At 43.5% G+C, this 20,602-nt stretch overlaps 1 protein-coding gene across 2 annotated transcripts in view; it reads left to right on the top strand.

Annotated features, from left to right (window-relative positions):
• The window catches only part of TTYH1 (tweety family member 1), a 63,036-nt gene extending 42,434 nt beyond the window's left edge, over nt 1–20,602 (top strand). The window contains exons 4-14 of one of the 2 annotated variants that reach the window (XM_063301186.1): nt 2,308–2,528; nt 3,040–3,135; nt 6,547–6,619; nt 10,971–11,046; nt 13,014–13,069; nt 13,653–13,745; nt 13,900–13,992; nt 14,896–15,038; nt 16,274–16,465; nt 18,146–18,224; nt 20,391–20,602. In XM_063301186.1, the coding sequence (XP_063157256.1) occupies nt 2,308–2,528; nt 3,040–3,135; nt 6,547–6,619; nt 10,971–11,046; nt 13,014–13,069; nt 13,653–13,745; nt 13,900–13,992; nt 14,896–15,038; nt 16,274–16,465; nt 18,146–18,224; nt 20,391–20,471 (1,203 nt within the window). In that variant the 3' untranslated portion in view covers nt 20,472–20,602. The remainder of the gene's footprint in view (nt 1–2,307; nt 2,529–3,039; nt 3,136–6,546; nt 6,620–10,970; nt 11,047–13,013; nt 13,070–13,652; nt 13,746–13,899; nt 13,993–14,895; nt 15,039–16,273; nt 16,466–18,145; nt 18,225–20,390) is intronic. The other variant, XM_063301187.1, reaches the window with a different exon arrangement.

Consider the following 20,602-nt stretch of genomic DNA (forward strand, 5'->3'; position numbering starts at 1 on the left):
TTCGAACCGCCGACCTTCCGATTGGCAGCTCAGCGGTTTAACCCACAGTGCCACCGCGTCCCGTACATGTCTGTACCATTGGGCTAATTCATAAGTAGAATCCAAAAGCAGTTGCCTAACCTGTGAACCATCAGCTATGCAAAGATCCCTAGATAGAGAAGTAATTTAAGCTTGTATTTCATTTGGGTTTCATGTTTTCCAGCTAAAGTAAATCTCTTTTCCATATTCACTCGTCTGCTGAGCAAACCCCACTACAGTACTTTGCACGTTGCAAAGGATTCTGGGGCACATTGTGTGGTATAACCACTTCCCACCGAAGCCTGCTAAACCATTTGGATTTCATGATTCCCTATATGAACACAGAGTGTGATAGGTATGGAACATTCTCTTGCAGTCATATACTGCAGGAAAGGTGAGTAATGATATCCCATTGGAAATCCATTTGCAATTTTTTTGGTTGTTTATTTTAAAGTATTTACAACCTTTCTGCTACCCCCCCCAAGACTTAAGAACAAAAAAAACATACAACAATCAAATTTGGTTAAAAACATTCATAAAGCAAGAGCAGCTGACAGAATGAAATACTGAACAGCCTAGAGAATGCAGCAATACAATCTTAAGCCTCTACTCTACCCCACAAAACAAAACAATCCTCAAGTAAGCTAGAAGGAAAAGAGTCCAAGGCAAGACAGAGAAGGGAATGCTAATGCCAGGGTAGCAAACCAAAAGGACACTATCATGCATGTTCCATCTGCTTCATCTTGAAGATGGAAGAATTCAGAAGGATACTCCTTGGAAGGAAAGTGCAGTGTTCCGGTAAAATAAAGACTCCCTTGAGTGACCATTGACTCCTGGTGACCATGGACATCATACAGTTTTCTTGGCAACACTATGAAAGTGATTGGCTACTGCCTTCTTCTGTGTTTTTGACTTCCCCATGTAGCCTACAGTCCCAGGATTTCCTGAGTTATCATCCATTAAAGTACCAACCAAAACCAACCCTCGGTTTCCAAATCCAAACCAGGTTTGGATATCATATAGTTGGTGGCAACAGCAAGAAAGTAGTTAGGTGTTGCCACCTCTTGTGATAAGATAAAGATGCAAGCTCGACTCCTGGTAACTACATGGATACGTCCATTTAGTTTTTGTGGCAATAGCAAGGAAATAGTTGGCCATTGCCTTCTTCTGGTATTAATTTTTCAACTACATAATCTGGCCTACTGCCCTGGAATTCCCTCCTGATTTCCCATTCAGCTACTAATCAAGATTGACCTTGCTTAGCTTTTGAGCCTGGGGAGTTAAGGTCACCCAAATGCTGCCACTACTGAGACAATGCTTGGGTACCTTAGCCAAAAAAACCCCATGTTATTCATACTCACCTACTTCAATTTGAAGGACCACAGTTGGCTATCAATATTTTACCTGAGGGACCCCAGACACTATTTGATAACTACATTGAGGACCCAGTTTCACTGTTCTTTAGCTAGTGTGAATATTGGACAAAATGGTACTGAACTGACAGAACAATTATAATTTTCGATAATGGAATTCAAGTATTTTTAGCTAGTCAATACTATTGGCTTCTTCAACCTGGTACCCTCCACATATGTTGGAATCTATCCAGGTCAAATTATGGGAATCATGGGAACTGAAGACCAACACAACTGGAAGGCAAGTTGTTTTAGACTATATGACTACTATGGAAAGGATATTGAAAATATTGAGCAATAATTACTGAGGTCTTAAAAGTCAAACAGGAGTTTACCAGGATATCTTTCAGGGAGATAGGTCTCCTACATAGCTCTAAAAATAAATTCTATGAAACTTTTTTTTTTTTAAAAAGAAGATTTTTGCTCTGATGATAATCAGGAATTTCTAGATATGATGGTTAATGACCATTAGTGAACCTCTAAATTCTAAAAACCTCCTCGCTTTTCCTGGAAGAAATAGTAAGGGTACTTAATCCAAATGAGTATGTCTTAGCAAATATGCTTTACCTGCATAAATCAGAATTTGGATTGTGTAGAGTGATGGGTATGGCAATATCAGAAAAAAAGGAGTCACTACAGCGGTTGCCCTGCTTTTAAGTCATTGGACGGCCGGGGAAAAACACTGTATTCTTGAGATGCAGCTTGGCTGTGAGCTATCTGGTGAAGCAGGAACATCTGGCATATGATGTACTCTGTCATGAGCATCTGGTCTACAGATTGCTGCCAAGGCCATTAATGTCTCACAACACCATATAATACGCATCGCTCTCCTCCTCCTGGTGCGCCTCATCGTGATCCCCTTCTTGCACCCATGTAGGTCTCTGAAACCGTGGCGCTCCTTTCAGCCACAGTACGGGGGGAACTGACACAGCTTGAGGAGACGCTGTCCCAGAGGACGGAACTAGTGGCTGTGGTCCGGAACACACGACGCCAGGCTGAGGCAGTAGCACAGACCTTGGATGGCATCCCCTTCTGGAGAGACGCCCATGGAGGGGCCAGCATCCTAGCAGAACAAGTTGGCTATTTGGAAGACTACAGGTAAGATCTGAGGGCCTGGAGAGGCTATGATTTAATGAACATAAGCCTGACAGTAGCATAGGAACCCACTGAAAGGCGGGATTGCTGCAGAAACTAGGGCTGGCCCTACCATCTGGCAGAGGCAGGCAGCTGCTGCAGTGGGTAGTTGATGGAACCAGGGACTGGGTATTAGAAACCAGGGTTGTATGCTGCATAACTTTGTGTCCATAAAGTAGCCTGACTCCTTCAGGTTCAGTGGAGAAATGCTGCCTCGTCTCCATGCCTGTAGAAAAATTCAACATCAGTCCAATCATTTTTGGTCCATGGAACAGGAGGCATCCCATCTTGTTTTTTGCTGCAGGTAGTAAAAATACAGTGATTGGGACCTAGGGAAATGGAACAGCAGAGAGGATAGTATTGGAAATGAGGCAGCAACTCTTTTGGCAGGAAAGGTGCCACCACCGGCCAAAATAGGTGAAAGATCTCAGCTGCTTCATTTTTTCCTGACTCTGTTGCTCTCTGACTCCCTCAGGTGGTTGGCCTACATCTTACTGCTGCTATTGGACCTCATCATCTGTCTGTTCACCTTGCTGGGGCTGGCGAAGCAGGTCAAGTGGCTGGTAATCGTGTGAGTGCACCACCTGGTGGGCACATTTGGGCACAGAAATCGAGGGATGCCAAGCAGGAGCAAACTTACAAGAGCTTTAGACTGATCTTCTTCTATCATCCATCCCACTTATTGCTCCAGAAGAATACATCATATTCTCTTAAAGATAGCCAATACCCTGGGAGTTTTGGTAGACAGAGGAGATGCTTGATATCAAATGTAACCACAGTTAATGATATTAATTATAAAGGTATCCAGAGGTGATAAATAGTCAGTTTCAGAGAGTCACACTGATAAACTTAATGTTCTACAAATGAGGGAGAGATAACTTTGCAATATTCAGTTTATTCACAGCTGTACCACAGGGCATAAATGGAGGCAGAGGGATCCTCCCACAAGATGGCAGATTTAATAATAATAATAATAATAATAATAATAATAATAATAATAATAATAATAATAATTTGTTAAATTTACAATCCCAGTGACTCTTCAGATTTGTTACCTTCCGGACCATGTGCTCCAAGGTACCTCATATTCACTGGGCTTGCACCACATCTGTCGCTCGATGTATCATGCAAACCTTTTCTGAGTGGTTTAGGCTTCAGTGTTATTAAGTTAATTCAGTTTAGTTAATCAGAGGTTAGTATGCCATGCTACTGAGACCAAAAGTCTTGGTCCAGGGGTATGTAGTTTCCAGCTTTGGTTGATAGCTGGCTTCTTCAATCTGATATCCTACAAATATCAAAGACATTGACTCCTGTTCTCCCTTCCTTAATTTTTTTTCTCATTGCATTCTGTATCAGTGCCATTTTTTTTAAACTACAGCCATTCCTTCCTAGTGATCTGCAGCGTCTTGTATATATAACCCAGCCTCTTATAAAGCCTGTCCTCAGTGCTGTTATCTCAGCACAATGACGGTAGGATGATGTTGTAAATCACTTGTGAGGAAATGGATTTAGCTAGAGGACCATTCTCCACTGCTCAGTTAAAGTTTTATTTATGAGTTAGCAGAAACCGATACAGTATAAAACTTGCTGTCCCCACAGCCAATCCTATCTGCTTCTATAGACAGGCTTTGTTCTCCTCCCACCCCACATCATTAGCCAGTGAAACAGCTTCTTCCAATCACTTTCATTAACATGGGGCTGGGCTTAGGAAGGAGGTGAGTTTTGACAGATGACTAGAATGGTGGGTTTAGCCATCTGTGAAAACTCACTCCTGGTTTTGCATGTTTTGATGAGTGCTTTCAAAACAGGCCTGGCTGACGGACAGAATGGGGAGGCTGCAAGATGAAGCAGGAGAACTTCACTGTGTGCCACCCCATCCCCTTGACAGCTGTTAGCTGAGCTGGTTTTCAAGCACCCAGACAGCTCCCAACCTTACTTAACACCCGAAGAGAGCAACTAGCTGCTGCCTAATTGCGAGATGCTTAAAAACAACTAACTTTAAAAACAACCAGCTGGCTCCCACCAGCTGCCAGATCTCTGAACTGGGAATCAGAGTCCTGGCAGGTAAAGAAGGAGAGCCTATTTTGAAAGACCTGGACTCTCCTGCTGCAAAACCAGAATGGCCCTAGCAGGCAGTGTCTAACAGGGTTTCTCAACTTTAGCAACTTTAAGATGTGTAGATTTCAACTCCCAGAATTCCTCAGTTAGCCATGCTGGCTGGGGAATTCTGGGAGTTGCAGTCCACACGTCTTGAAATTGCTAAGGTTGAGAAACACTGGTCTAGGAACCAGAGGGAAAGGGGCATGCCTGTACCAGCCTGACCTGCCCAATCAATGCCAGGTTGATCCCATCTCCTAGCAGTCACTTGCCCACACCATTAACAGAACAGTTGGTGAAGCATGTCAGATTGTACCCAGCTTAAAACTGCCTCAGACAACAATGCTACTTTAAGACAAGAGCAGGATGACTTAAGGCTGCCTCAGGTGTGGATTGGGGATGAGGCAAAGGCAACATCAGAGGGACATAACAAAGAAAAAAAATGAGGTTGCTAAGGCATGTTTGTCTCATAAGTAGATTCAAGTGGGAAAAGCCCTGGAATACACTGTTTGGCAATACTGATATGGCCTTGCATATAAGCACTCTTTGGTACTCAGTCCCACTCTTGCAGGCTTGTTGCTATGCAAAGCATCACCCACATTCATTGGGACTGTTAACATTTGTCTAGTCTTAGTCAGGCATCACTCGGAAAACCTTCTTGATCAGCTCAGTTACAGAAATCATATCAATTTCACAGCAGATTGTACAAAAGCTCTCCTTGGATCCAGAGTAACTGCCTTTCAGTTCAAAAGCTGTTTTTAAATTCAAGCCGAATCTTGACTGCAGCATGAACTTCCAGTAATTGGGGGGCTGGGAGACTCCTCCTCCTGGCTATGTTAATGTGCATTCCTTCGGTCCTTGAGTTAGCAGAAAAGTATGCTGGGGAGAGCAAAATATTCTCTCTCCCCTGACAGATGAGCGCTAATTTGCACCATAACAAGGCCGGCAAGCAGTCTTATCCTTAAAGCTTTACTCCAGGACAATTTAAGGACAGCTATTTGTAGGTCCCCTTAGCTTCATTTCTGTCCCTGCCCCATGTCATCAACCAGTGGGAAAAACCACCACCAATCACTATCTTAAAAGTGTGATGGGGAGGCATGTGTGAGGGTGGGTAGATGCCTGGGATGGAGAACTTAACTTTGAAGTTGCCCAAGTGACAAGTTACTGGTATGGAGGTGCTTCGTTCCAGTAATCCACCACTAGAGCTATTTCTGAGCAGGGGTCTATGGGTCTTTTAGTGACCAGCAGGCTACATCCCAAAAAAGTCTGGGAGGAGGGTAAGAGGCAGGAAGAAGCTTGCACAGTACATCAATAAAGTTTCCAGGTCTTCTGAAAGACTGTTTGACACATTTTAATAACATGTTTATTGGACTTCTAGAAGGCCAACATCCCAATACATATAGTGAGCCCATGTAATGCCTGAATGGTGCTTTGGAAAGTGTGAGTCAGATGCGTCTGCATAAACCAGGTATCCAATCCCTTCTGAAGCCCAAGCCCAAAATGGGCTTCAGCAGACCTATCCAACCAACAGGACTGACTGCAACCTATCATCAGGTTCATGAATGGGGCACCACAGATTGTTCACATAACAAGACTTGTACTGAGAAAAGATGGAAAACACTACTTTGCACTGGAACAGCTAAGGGTAAATTTAGGCAGTTGTTGGGCTGGACTAGGGTGAGATGAAGACTGTGTTATGAAGACAGTCTTTCTAAAAATGATTACAAGGGCATTTTTGTGCCATGATTAGCCATGAAGATAAACCATTTTTGCTCTCCATGCAGCTTTTTATGGTATGGAATGCTATCAGAAAGAAAGATGACACAACCGACCCATCTTGACCTCCATGCTCATCTGAATAGCATTTTTCTTTTTGTGCTAATAGAATGACTGTTATGAGTTTCCTGGTCCTCATCCTGAGCTGGGGCTCCATGGGGTTGGAGACAGCAGCAGCTGTGGTGAGTGATGGGGCCATGGGTAGGTAGTGTTTAAGCGTGGTGTTTGTCAAGGTTAAAGACACAATGAGCAGCATTTTGGGAGAATGGGAGGATGCCAGCGGGGAGAGGAGGCAATTAGGGTTAACCTAGCAATATTAGCAAACTGTGTAGCAACCTACAGCAAAACAGAAGGGGAAGCCACTTGATATGGCCAGCTCTTCATGAGCTAATATATTCCACATTTCATAAATAAAAATAGTGGCACATTTGTAAGACCCCCATGATAATATCAAACATTACTGAACATTTGCTTCGGGTACCACTGCTAAGACGTCTACCACCACTGGTATAGTACTGGTCTTTCAGTGCTGTAACTCCATTCTGCATGGCTCACTAGCTGGGAATTATGGAAATTGAACTCCAACACATCTGGAGAGAGTACTAGGTTGAGGGGTGGGAGGCTGTTCTACTGTTTTACACTATTTTCACAAATTCTGCAAGAGGCTATCCTGTAACCATTTACAACCTATGTAGTATGTGTTCTTTGAGGTGTATTAAGGCAGAAGGACTGCCCAACAGTATCATGACCCAGAATACTCTCAGCAACTACAGGATATAAAAAGAGCAGGCAGCTTGTACAGAATATAGTATGTTACTATCTGTATGCAAGCATTTCCATGCATCAGCAGAAACAAAAAGCTTCTGTTCCCCATTCTGGAAAGAGACTGAAACCGGTGAACATCAAGACTTATAATGGACATTTTACTTTCCTTTTTTAAACAAAGCAGCCTTCCCCACCACAAACACACTAATAGGGTCAGTAATTTAGAAAGGGAAGATAATAAAATTAGGGCTGTCCTTACAGTATTTTTAGGTACAGTGCAAATACAGAAGAGCTGTATTCTCCTGCGGAGACTGTGCTTCATATTCTCTGGATACACAGAGATAGGCTGTCTAGGGAAGTTCAGCAAACCTTGAGCTAGCCCTGGGGCAGTCATATAATTGCAAGGTATCATATTTTATTTATTTCAAAGCATAGATTTTTTAGCAATAATGCTATCAGCGTAGGAGGGGGGGCAGAAGTCCAGGACCCCACTCAGGAGGAGGATCCAAAAATGAAGCAAAGCTACTACTGCATTCTGTAACAAGTGGGAATTTCATTACCATCTAAAAGTTACCATAAAACTCCTAAGTCTGGGTGTGATAAGTTGCATCCTCTCAAGGACCACCTCATGCTTTGCGTGGAATGTTAAAGGCACAATCCAAAAGCTAGCAGGACTAGAACCCAATTTAGGAGGAGGAGACTTCAGGGAGTGAAATGGGTGTCTAAAACCCTGCAAAAATGAAAGGAAAAATGCAAAAAAAAAAAAAAAAAAAAGTTTGGCCCCATGCATCCTGGAGGAGATCTGGGTCCAAAAATGTGAATTCTGGTAGGCCCCATGAGACTCCTGGGCTAGACATTTTGCCTCTAATGTAGAGGCACCACTGTAAGAAAAATAAAAAATCAGTTGTATTTCTTGCCACTGCATGTAAAGGAACTGGTACAGTTTTTGTCCCACAAGCAGGCACTTTGAGCTCCTGCCCCTCCTGCCCGGGCACAGTGGCTACTTTCTGAAATCAGAGGGACAGCCGCCAACCAAGCTGGCTGGTGGCCTTGCCTGGGAAACTGTCTTCTGTTCTCTGGAGCACAATAATTTAATTGCTGGCATTTTCAGCCAGAGGAGTGGTGGTATTTGGAGGAGGGGCAGGGGAGAATGGTGGTGGCGATGAAGGGATTTTCTCACCATCTCACTCTCTTGATACATATTCTTACACAACACACATAGATGCACACACATGCCTACACTTTCCTCTTACTGATGCTTTTAATTAGTAGGCGTTATTCAGAGTCCCTGGGAGAAGGAAGAAGGGAGAGCTCTGCATTTTCCATCTGCCTCAGTAAACCCTCTCGGTTCTGCCCTTCTGCGAATGAGTGGTGTGAGTGCTTCTCTCATCAGTATGCAACCCCTCCCGAGTTGTCTCCATGCCAAACTGCACCTCTTCCCCATTAGCGCAGCTGAGCCCATACCATGCTATTCCGAATCCAGCGTTTCTCTTATGCCAGTTATGCCTCTCTCTCATCTGGGGCTGCCTCTCATTAAGATGGATGTAACTCCACTACAGACCTGGAAGTCCTCCTTTTCTAATCTGGCCTTCTCCAGTCTGGTGCCTACCAGCTCTGTTATAAACGTCCCATAACTTCGTTGCATTTCTCAATGCATTCTCAAGGAGGCTGAGTTGAAGCAGCATGATCTTGAGGCCACATATCTGCACTGCACTGGGGGAGGCACTTGTTTTAATAAACGTTTTTTGGTAACAGAACCATAAGAGTCAGGGCAATTACATTATGATGTCCCCTGAGTGGGCAAGGTTACTTTTTTTCTCCTAAGAAGTAAAACAGGAGCAGGAGTCCCAATTTTAGATGCACTAAGCCAATCCAAAAACTTAGCATACTTTGTTTCCCCACCAAATGTTGGCAGGAAAATTGTGCTGTCAACATTGGGTGATTTGTCAATGAATTTTGACTGCATAATCTTTGTGGATGGCTGGGATCTGGGTCTGCAAACGCAAAAGGGGAAATTGTAGACTCCCTGCACATTGTCAGTTGACCATCCTGGCCTTAAAGGAAAGCTCTGCTGCAACAGCATGATCGTAGCCTTTGTTGATTGATTTGTTCAAATCATTTTGACCCTGCTCTTCAGCTGAAGACAACCAACAAGCTTACAGTCTACTGTAAAGCAGTGTTTCTCAACCTTGGCCGCTTTAAGCTGTGTGGACTTCAACTTCAACTTCAACTCCCAGAAAAAGAGGTGAAGTCCACACAGCTTGAAGCGGCCAAGGTTGAGAAACACTGGTCTAAAAAGAGATGGCAGGAAAGGAAAGAGAGAAGAGGAAAGCAAGCAAACTGGAGCAATATTCAGTCCTAAAGTTAGAGACCCATAAGGCTCAGCTGGTTAAAGGATAATCCTGCTTTCCCTCTCTTCCCAGTTAAAGGAAGGATAAGCAGAGGGAGAAGGTGCCTGAGCAAATGAGTAGCAGTTCTTCATTGGAGCAGATAACCCTTCCCTAATGATCAGCTGGCAGTGATTTGCAAGGCTTTTTATTCCATTTTTCTTTCTTTTAATCAAAGCAGCAAGTTGAGTGGAGGACTTTTAGGAGGAAGGCAGAGCATGGAATAGACATATTTAAACCTTTCTTCACAGCTGGTTCCCCATTCCTTTGTAAGGAAGCAAAGATTCAGGAATCCCCAACTCAGCCATGTCTTCAGTTGCCACATTCCAATTAAACGTCCTTGCCTATTATATCAGCCTTGTACCCCATTCCTCCAAAGCATCAACTGTTTCTTTCTTTATGGACCTCTGTATGTGTGTCTTTTCTACCATCAGATTGTCAGAACAGCCTAGCACATTAAATGTATTTTCACTTCATCTTATTCTCTAATGGTTGTGTTTGCACAACACATTTACAGATGATTGCCTTAACCACAGTTTACCCCTTTAGCTCAATTTTCTGAGTTTGCATAAGACACTGACCCATAAATCAAGCACACTGTTTGCACAACACTTCGGGCTTAAATGTGGCTAACTAGTAAATGTGTTGTGCAAATCCAGGCAATATCACCCCTTTTCCACTTCTCCCAACAAGGGGGAATGCTTCTTCCAGACTCTATGACTTTCCTTACATTTTACAACTCATTCCTCCTCACCATTTGTAACTTACTACAACCATCCCAAACCTGTGCCCCTTTGGCTCCAATACTCTTTTTCCCAACTTAGTTGTAGCGACTTGTGTGGTCCGAAGGCCCGTGACCATAAATGTCCCCTTTTGAGAGCTGCCAAGCCTCCTCTCCACACCACCCAGACTGCAGGACTCTTTTCATGTTCCAGGAAATCAAAAGCAAGCTTTGGAGCAATTTTTGTTTTGGTGTGCTCCATCTGCATGCTTGATAGAGATTTTATCAGGCTGTGTTCCTATAGATGTTTGAACTGTAGCTCCCCAAATCCTTTGCTAGTGGCCTTGGTGGTCAGGTCTAATGGGAGCTAAGGCTCAACAGGTGTAGAAGGCCCCAGGATGTCCACTCCTGCTATATTTCTCTTCCTGTCCTCCCACAGCTACAGATCTTTTAAAGATCTCCTTTTGAATCTTCAGGTTCACTCATGCCTTACAGATCTAAGCAGCTCTCCCCCAATTTGTGCTTAGTACGCTCTGATGTCTATCAAAGTGACCCACTGCTGCCCGAGACACCACCTTCTGTAGTGCACATTTCTTCAAGGATGTCGACAGCAATTGAATGCACTGCAGTAAAAGAGACTTTTGTTTTTGTCCTCTTCAGGGACTGAGTGATTTCTGCTTTGAGCCAGATGGTTATGTGATGAACACAACCCAGGCCAGGACTGGACTAAGCCCAGGTAGGATGAGATCTGCTGCATCTTAAAGGATACAAATGCTGGATTTGCACCCAGGGAGTAGAGGCTGTGAAGCTGCACCTTCCTAACAGGAATGCAACGTGCAAACTTTAGCAGTAATTGTGTTATAGGCTCCAGAGGAAACGAAACCCTTTTCTTTCCCTTATCACTTGGCAAGTTTACTTAAGGGACCTAGCTTTAAATTCAATTTACCTGGTAGCTGGACTGTAGGGCCTTTGACAAATCTGCGCTGGGCTTGTTTAAGAAAATCACATCTAAAAATGATCCAAAGGAGAATTAAAATTCAGGGCCTGAGGACAGAATCTGCTTCTTGGTGAATTCTGAAAACAGTTGTGCACTTTCTGCATGGGTATCACCCATGTGCATTGCTTTTCAAAGACCATAAAGCCTAGTCTGGGGATTATATGTAAGAGCTGAACGTCAGCACCAGGTTTGGGAAAGTTGCTTTAACCCAGGCAAGAGGAAAGCGATAGTAAGTAGTTGTCCACTTTGGAGTGGGATGCAATTTTCTTTGCAGTGGTTATAGGAGGAAAAGGGTTAATTCTGATGTCTTGATAATTTCTGAATCCAGACTGCTCACAGGGTTTTTGCTGGGGAAAGTAGAAGGGAACACTAAGGGGTTGTGGGAAGGATTCAGGGGAGCTTATTTCTAAGGAGACATAATACATACATTATGCTAATAATCTATTATTCCTTTTCCCCCAAATGCTCAATTTGATTTTTTTAAAAAATTCTGTTTGGAAATAAAGCATCTTTGGTTTTTTAGGAGGGAAAAAAGTTCTGATTTTATATTTTATATATATATAAAACATTGCTGTTGTTATAATGGTGACCCCTGTAGACTCCAAAGAGGCTGCTATTCCATAAAAAAAAAGGCAGCTATTTCAAACTTCCCAGCTTCAAAAGGCAACTCAAAACAGAGCAGCTTTAATAAGAAGAGTAATTTTCCAGGATTAGCAGTCAATGTGGGGAAATGTGGAGAACACATTGGCCTTGATTGTGATCAGATAGGAAAGGAGTAACTCTCTCCTCACTTCACACCACAGTCCTAATAACAAGCCTCACCACCTTGTCTACTAAAAATAAACCATCACACTTAAATGATGCACATCTAATGTCTTACAGCAATGTGATTTGTTTTGCCTGCTGAAAGGTTGGCCTCTCATGAAGGTATCAAGAGTCTCTTTTGGGGGCCAGGGGTAGTAATCCAGCCCTGCACATGCATCAAGGCTGCAATTTCCAGCATTCTCAACCAGCATATGGCCAAGGTCAAAGGTGGTTACAGGTAGTCCTCACTTAACAACCATTTGTTTAGTGACAGTTCGGACTTACAATGGTGCTGAAAAACCCGGGTTACAACTGGTCAACCATTGCAGTGTCCCTGCGGTCATGTGATCATGGTTTGGGCACTTGGCAACCGGTTTGCATTTATGACTGTCACAGTGTCCCATGGTCACGTGATCACCATTTTTGACCTTCCTGGCCAGCTTCTGGCAAGCAAAATCAATGGGGAACCATGTGATTTGCTTAACAACCTCTTGGTTCACTTAACATTTGCAGTGATTTGCTTAATGACTGCTGCAAAAAAGGTTGTAGAATCAGGTCAGATTTGCTTAATGACTGCTTTGCTTAGCAACCAAAATTCCAGTCCTAATTGTGATCATTAACCGAGGACTACCTGTATTCCAACTTCTTCCAACAGTTCCCAGGGTATAGCTATTTAATACACTTTATTTTGGTAACTGGTCTCTCATTTTTTTCAGTGCTGCTTCTGTGTGTGTGTGTGTGTGTGTGTGCGTGCATGTTTTTCTTTCTCCACCTCTTCTGAACATGTACAGCCCTTCTTAGATAAACAAACTCAGGGGATCTAATAAGGGGTTAAAAAGACCTGGTGTCTAGGTGGACCCAGTGGCTTGATGCCCTTTCTTCTTTTCTTTTAATCCCTGTAGAAATCCTACAGTACTACTTAACCTGCAGCCAAGATATCTTCAACCCTTTTCAGCAGGTAAGTATCCCCTCTTTTCCATTAAAATAATGTGTTACATATGTGCATGTGATAGAAGTCTGAGGATGGTATCCTGAATTCTCAGCCATGCAAAACTAAATCCAAGCACTGCTATTCCTTTAAGCATTGCCCATATGTTTTCAACCCTACTTTCATAACATTTGGACTTCTTAAAAAATAATGCCATTTCTGTGATAGACGAAATCTGGTGTTCTTCGCATTCCAATCCTTTGCCCATTTTATGCACCTCTCCCAGGGTGTTATCTTGGCAAGTTGTAAAATTGCAGAATAGTTATGTCTGTAGATCATTCTGATTAAACAAATTGCTAGTTCAGCTCTCCTCCAACAGAACAGCAGGTGAAAGAAAATAATTAAAGCTGAACTTTTGCTTTGTTGTTTTCATTTATTGATTTGGAGATGGTCTTGTGATATAAATCCCCTGGTTTTGTGCAGAACAGGATCGAATTTAGGCTCTTACTTGGGGGAGGCGAGGCGTCCCAACCTCGGGATTCCTTCTGCTGGAAGTTTGCTAACCCCAAATGCTTTGTGTTTTTCTCCCATTCCTTTCCTGCCAACTCTGCAGAGACTCACAGTGTGCCAGAGGGCACTATCCAACATACATTCCCAGCTATACGGATTGGAGAGGGAAGCCATCCCCCACTTCCCAGCAGCTGAGGTCAGTGGTAATGCTCAGCGAGAAAGGGATGCTGGGTGTGCATCAACTCACAATTCTCTTGGACTGGAAAAAATTAGGGTGGGCTAGCACGAGGGAAGGGGAAACTGCAAATTTGGGCAACTAGGTTCTCATTGATGCCATTTGTATACTGCAGAAGAGCATCGTATCCATCCAGAATACTTTGAACATCACAGAGAGTAATTTCCATCATCTTGTAGCTCTCCTTAACTGCCGGGGACTTCATAAGGTACCTCTACCACTCTTGTCTGTCATTTTATGGACCCTCTCCAGCCATTCTGCCTAATATTTCCTGATACATTTTAAGATCCTGGCTTTTCCCTTACTTCCTTATGATACAATGGGTATGCATGCATATTACCATATCATCATCTAGAACGTGGTGCTCTCCAAATATTTTAGATTTCCATTTCCATCACCACCAGCATGCCCAGTCATGGGAAAGGGTAGAAAACAATGGTCCTCCAGATATTGCTAACTGCATCTCCCAGGATCCCTCACCATCATCCTAAGCTGAATGGGGCTGCTTCCATGCTATTGGGAAGGCATGGGTTCCTGTCCCCAGGCCAATAGCAGTGAATTGTGGAACCTGTAGATGGAACATCTGGGGAACCCAAGTTCTTTGACCGTGTGCAGAGAGATGACCCACTCTATACGTATTGGAGTGTGTTCCTTTTCATATGAGCAATTTTCCATTCAAAGCAAAATGGAACAATCTTCAGCATGGCAAACTTACAGTATTCTGTAATTTTACAATCAGTTTGCACACATGGATTTGAAACATCTGTATGATTGTTCACAACAAACATGGTATTCATGAGAGTGAACAGCAGAGGGTTGACAAGTATCAGTCCAAATATCAAAGCCTCTTCCCCAAATCTAGGGGAGTAAAGAGCTGTGGCATACCCGTAACTTTACAGAGCTGTACTTCTCATCCGGATATTTCTGACTAAGTGAATAATTCCCATTAAAAGAAAAAGCAGTGAAAGAGATAGAAAGGATGGGTGGATGACTAAAAAATAATGATGTCCCATCTGGATAACCTGTCAAATTACCATAACAATGAACCATTGCCAATGGACCTTAAAACTTCTATCTGGAAGCTACCTCTGTGTCGCTTTCTGTCTCCTAGGACTATGTGGATGGCCTGAAAGGGTTGTGCTATGATGGCATGGAGGGGTTGCTTTTCCTCCTCCTCTTCTCCTTCCTCTCTGCCCTTTCCTTCACCACAGCAGTCTGTAGTCTGCCCCGAGCCTGGAAGAGGTTCCAGAACAGGTGAGTGTTAACATCTGGTATATGAGAATCCTGAGCATCAGTTGTATACATGCAGAGTCCTCACCACCTCCAGATAAGGCAAATATATATACCCACATGGACAGGCAGGTACTGGCCAATCAACCAGACATCGTGGTAGTAGACAAGGACCAGAAGACAGCAGTGGTGATAGATGTAGCAGTGCCAAGTGACAGCAACATCAGGAAGAAGGAGTATGAGAAGCTGGAGAAGTACCAGGGCCTGAAGGAGGAACTAGAGAGGATGTGGAGAGTGAAGGCCAAAGTGGTCCCAGTGGTGGTAGGGAGAGTGGCTCCAACAGATCCCAGGAACAACATCAGAGCTCTCTGTCCAGAAGAGTGCAGTGCTAGGAATAGCTAAGAGACTGCGCAGAACCCTCAAACTCCCAGGCCTCTGGTAGAGGACCCGAGGTTGAAGAAGACACATACCATCCATAGGGGTGAGAAGGGACTTTTATACATATACATATACATATACATATACATATACATATACATATACATATACATATACATATCCTGCTCAATTACTTTGGGAGGTGGTTGCTATAGATGAGAGGTATATAACCACAGCCTTCAAGGTGCATATAAATGCCCAAGCCTTGAATGGAGCCCTAGGGCCTTTCAAAAGTGGTCACCAAATTGTAGCTTTTAATATAACCAGAGGAAGGAACTATGAAATAGGCAGCTAGCAATCATTACTATATGTATTTAATTAAAGAATATAAATTTTAATTTTAATTTAATTTAATTTTAAATGGTAAATTAATAAAATCTTGCTTTCATCCAAACCCTGCCTATTTTTTGGAATGCGTCCTCAGTATGCCACCCATAGGCCAAAAATGTTGCGCACCCCTGGTATGGACAATACAGAGCAAGATGATCTGATCCAGAGTAAGACATTCTATTCATTAGCTTTGATTAGCCCACTTCATGTCCCTAAACAAAAAGTGTGTTGAGAATTCTGGGATTGGGAATCCCAGCAAAGCTGGAGCATGTCTGCTTTGAGAAGGCAAAGGTAGAATTTGTGAACTAGCTCAGAAGCTTGGACCGGATAGTCTTATCTTCCTGTTCCAAGTTTACACCCTGAAGGGACAGCAGCCTAATGCAAGAAAAGTAAGAAAAACCTAGATGCTTGGTTTGGAACAAACTCTTGTTTTCTGGATAGATGCCCTATGACCTTTCCCCCCCCCTCTTTTCTCCTGAATTCCTGTGTAGGGACTCGGACTATGACGACATGGAGGATGACGACCCTTTCACGCCCCAGGCACGTAGACCGCCGACAGTGCGCACAGGGGGGGCTGGGCCCAGCCTGCCCAGCTCCTTTGGCCACTGTTCAAGCTGGGGCAGCCGGGGCAGCCTGCGCCTTTCAGCCCCCCCCATTTCCAACGCCCCCGTCTCACAGTACATGTGAGTAACCCCCACACCACACCTCCCAACCCCCTCCCCACGCGCTTGGTCATAACTCCCCCTGCAAGGCGGGAGGGGCTTGGAGTGGCCTGCAGTGGCCCCGATCTGAGTGCGTGAGTGGGAGGGGGAAGGAAGGACAGACTCCCCCAAATCAGGAACTGACTGTTCCCTCTACAGTTTCCCCGCTCCTTTCCTCTCCCACCTCCCGCCCCTTGCTCCTTCCCTGGCATTTTCCTCATCCCATTCATTCTCCTTCCCCAGTGCTGCTCTAGCTATCTGAAGTTTCAGGGAAAGAAGACCACATGAGCTGAGCTCTCTAATCAAAGAAAGAGAAGGGCAGATGTGATGGTGAACATTGTGTAGCAATTTTGAAGTTTAAGGAATGGAGAGAAATGGTTGATTTTGGTGGCAGGAGGAAAAACTTGACTATTTCCCACTGTCTTGATCAGCAAAGTGAGATAAGGAATGTTTATTTTATATATTATGCTTATCATCCCCTGCTTCCTTCAAAAACATCTAGGCAGCATACTTAATTCTTCTTATCCTTAGTTCCATAGAATACAGGGTTTGAACAGGTCTTGTTGATCATGTAGTCTGACTCCCTGGCCAGTACAAGAATCTATGGTACCATCCAGCCTGTTTAAACACCTCCAGCACATTTACTGCCTACAGATGCAGTCTGTTCCACTTCGCTGGTATCCATTAAGCACCATTTTAGATTTCTTTTACTACTACCAGTAGTGATCCCACTAAAGCAGTTTCCCACAGAGATAAATAATTCATCCTTTTGTTTTTTTCACCTGTTTTCTCTCTGTCTTCCACCTTGTTCCCATAACGGTGTGCCAACCATTGGTTTGTATCACTTTTCATTCCTGGTCCAAGCACATCTCCCCCAAGACAACACATTTATCAAAATGCTCTTCTGGAAATACCACTGTAGTCCTTTCACTACCTCTAATATGTTCCCAATGACTGATCATTTTCTTACTCCAGGTTTTCTACATTGATTTCTGTATTAGGCAAAACTGATTGACATTATTTTATTCTCCTCAATCCTCAAACTTTTCACTCTGTTCTTCACACCCCAGCTTCTGGTGTGCAATTCAGATCAAATGCATATTCAGGGAAATTAAGCCTAGCCGATTAAGTTATTTGGGCTGCAACTTCTATTTATATAGTGGAGAAACAGGTATTGCCCCTTCATACATAGATATACTCTCCGCAGAGAGATAAATACGCAAGTCTTGATATCCTTGATCTTCTCCTTCCTTCTTTTTGGGGGGGGGGGAGGAAATGAAGGATTATACAAAAATGCTCTCTTCTTGGAGTTCTCATGTTATAGTATATCAAGACTATGGTGAGATGGGGTATGTATCTACTCCTCCAAATAAAGAGGATCCATAAACTAAGTCAGCTGATCAAGTAGGCCTTGATGAACCTAGGATCCATAATCCAGGCTATGGTTTATTGTCACGTGATCTAAATAAACCAAGAACCTTCACATCAACTGCCACATGGGAATTTCTGTAGAGGTCCTCCAGAAAGTTGCAAATGTCCAACACAGCTGAAGTTCCTAGTATTTCTGGAGAGGTCTGGCAATGGTCTGGCCTTCCAGAGCTGGAGTAGTGGCTTGGAGAGGGCAGGATTTGTTATCAGTATCTTTCTTGGTGTCACTTGCAGGAGTCAAAGCGCTTCGTACAGTGGCAGTCCTCAATTTGAGAGCATCCCCCTCATTGACCGTCATTCCCCACCCCCTTCGGTAAGTCAGAGGTACGGACTCCTCCATATGTAGTGACCAAATGCAACACATCAGGTATAGGCTGTGACACAGCAGCTACACAACAAATTGCTTTGGTTTTGTGATCCCAGTGAGTTGCAGGGGATCAGATTCAAAACCTGGTGAATATATGTCTGATGCACAGGATTGTCAAAATAATAATAATAATAATAGTAGTAGTAGTAGTAGTAGTAATAATCCACCTTAACTTAATAATGCACTTAGGTAGCAAAATAACTAATAAGAAAGGTTTCTTTTCACTCCTTTGGCCTCAGAGAAAATGGGCCAAATCAGTTCTTTGACGTGGGGGAAGGCAACCTTTTTTTAGCCACAGGTTGCACTTCTTCCAAACTTTTTTTTGTTTGGGGGGTGGGTTCTGAAGGGGTTTGCAGGTGCTGCTGACACCAGAAGCAGAAGGCCAGGGTTTTCAGGATTTCTTGTGTATTTTGTTAATTTAGTAACATAGGTGTGTTTAGCCATATCTATTTAATTCCTGATTTTAGAAGGGAGGATGGTGGTGATTTGGGGGTATCTCCAGGGGCCATAAAAGAAAAGAGTTGGAGCCACAAGCAGTCCCTGGGTTATCTAATTCTGCTTTAGTGTATTTTATTTATTTATTTATTTGTATTTCAAATTTAGTCACCACCCATCTCACTCACAGAGCAACTCTGGGTGGTTTACAATAAAAACAAGAATAAATACTAGTTAAAAATAGTCCAAGGCGTAGATGCTAAAAAGTTCTTAATTTAATTCACGGGAGAATCTTCAGGGTACTAACCACTCCCATGATTGGTTACCCCTCCCCACACCCCACGTAAGATGGCAGAGCCAGGTCTTCATCCCTTTCCAGAAGGCCGAGAGAGGGGGCCCCCCTCACGTATGATGAAGAAGTGCACCTTGTGGTTGTCAGAAAATTTCCTACAGCCAACACAGGCATACAGCTCTGCCACCGCATATCCTGGTTTTCTTGGTTTAGTAAACCTGTCAGTATGGAAGAGGTACACACACATGCATACATAATCCCTCCTATGTTGTGTGGCACTGTAGGACAGTTGTGCTAGATCTGAGTCCAACAACATCACTTAATGCAAAAGTGTGAGACACACTGCATTCAGGCTAAGGTGAACACTGCTGCTGGTTTTAATTTAAAAAATTCTGAACTTTATACAGAAATACTGAGACAACTAATATAGAGGCCAGCAAACTACTGAAAGTTGTTTTTTTTTTTACTAGATCAGCTTCCTTCACCCCAATGATCCTCAGCCATGGTGGACCATAATTTCAATAATCCCCAGCAGCTAGCACTGGCCAAACTGACTGGATAACGGGAGTTGCAGTCCAACACCCCTGAAAAGCACCAAGTGGGAAGGGCTACCGTAAATGGTTACGAATTCCAACAGTGTGCTTTTTGCACTCTGGACGTTCAGAGCTCGGACAGTGTTTCTGCCCTTGTGAACAATGCAGAACTGCTTTAGAATCAAGAGCAGAATCAGGATGGCCCGCTGGACAGAATTTCATCCATTTCACTTAGGGCAGCCATACAAATCAGATAAAAAAATAAATGTCACCCAAAAATAATACAGGCACAGGGACAAAAGGCACAGGATTATATTTCAGTTGCTTTGTTTCATTGTCATTTTTCAAACCGATCATTTAAAAGGACAATACTTTCCAGTTGTGAGGAAAGCGGAGTTTTTAAAGTAAGCATAGAAACTGAATGCTATTCTGAATTATAGAAGGCTGAATTGAAGAAAAGTTATATTCCATAGTCGGTGCCAAGTGAGCCAGAGAGAATGGATCTACGTAGTTGGGGCAGCACATCTAACTGATATCTGAAGCAGGACTTCTATAAAGCCTCTTCTTTTATTCTTGCCCCAAGTGTTACTTAGCTCAGAGTGCACTTCCAGTGGACAAAGGGTGATGAAATAAAACTGCTTTTCCCAGCTTGATACCCCCACCCCACCCGCTGTGCTACGAACAGAACTACCGGAATTCTCAGCCAGGATGTTGGCTGGAGATTTGGCAATGGCAGTCCCAACCCATCTGGAAAGCACCAGGTTGGAAAGGCAGAACAAGAACATTCTAACCACTGTTACAATATTGCTTGGGTGTTAACTTCCCTGCTCCTCTCTTTGTGTCATCTCACAGTATTCTCCCAGCATGCGAGTGTCTTATGTCGGTGCTAGCGAAGAAGTGGACCTTCCCTGCCAGACCGGATTCCTGTCTTAGATGCAGCCCAGAAGACCCCAACCCAGATCCACACCACCCAACTAACACAGAGAGACCCCAACCCAGTCATTTACTAGAATACAACCAGTGAGCCTTTGTCACCAGGTGCCCCCTGCTCCTTCACTTGACTC

This window comes from Candoia aspera, chromosome 4 (genome assembly GCF_035149785.1).
Source record: "Candoia aspera isolate rCanAsp1 chromosome 4, rCanAsp1.hap2, whole genome shotgun sequence".
In the NCBI taxonomy this organism is placed as follows: domain Eukaryota; kingdom Metazoa; phylum Chordata; class Lepidosauria; order Squamata; family Boidae; genus Candoia; species Candoia aspera.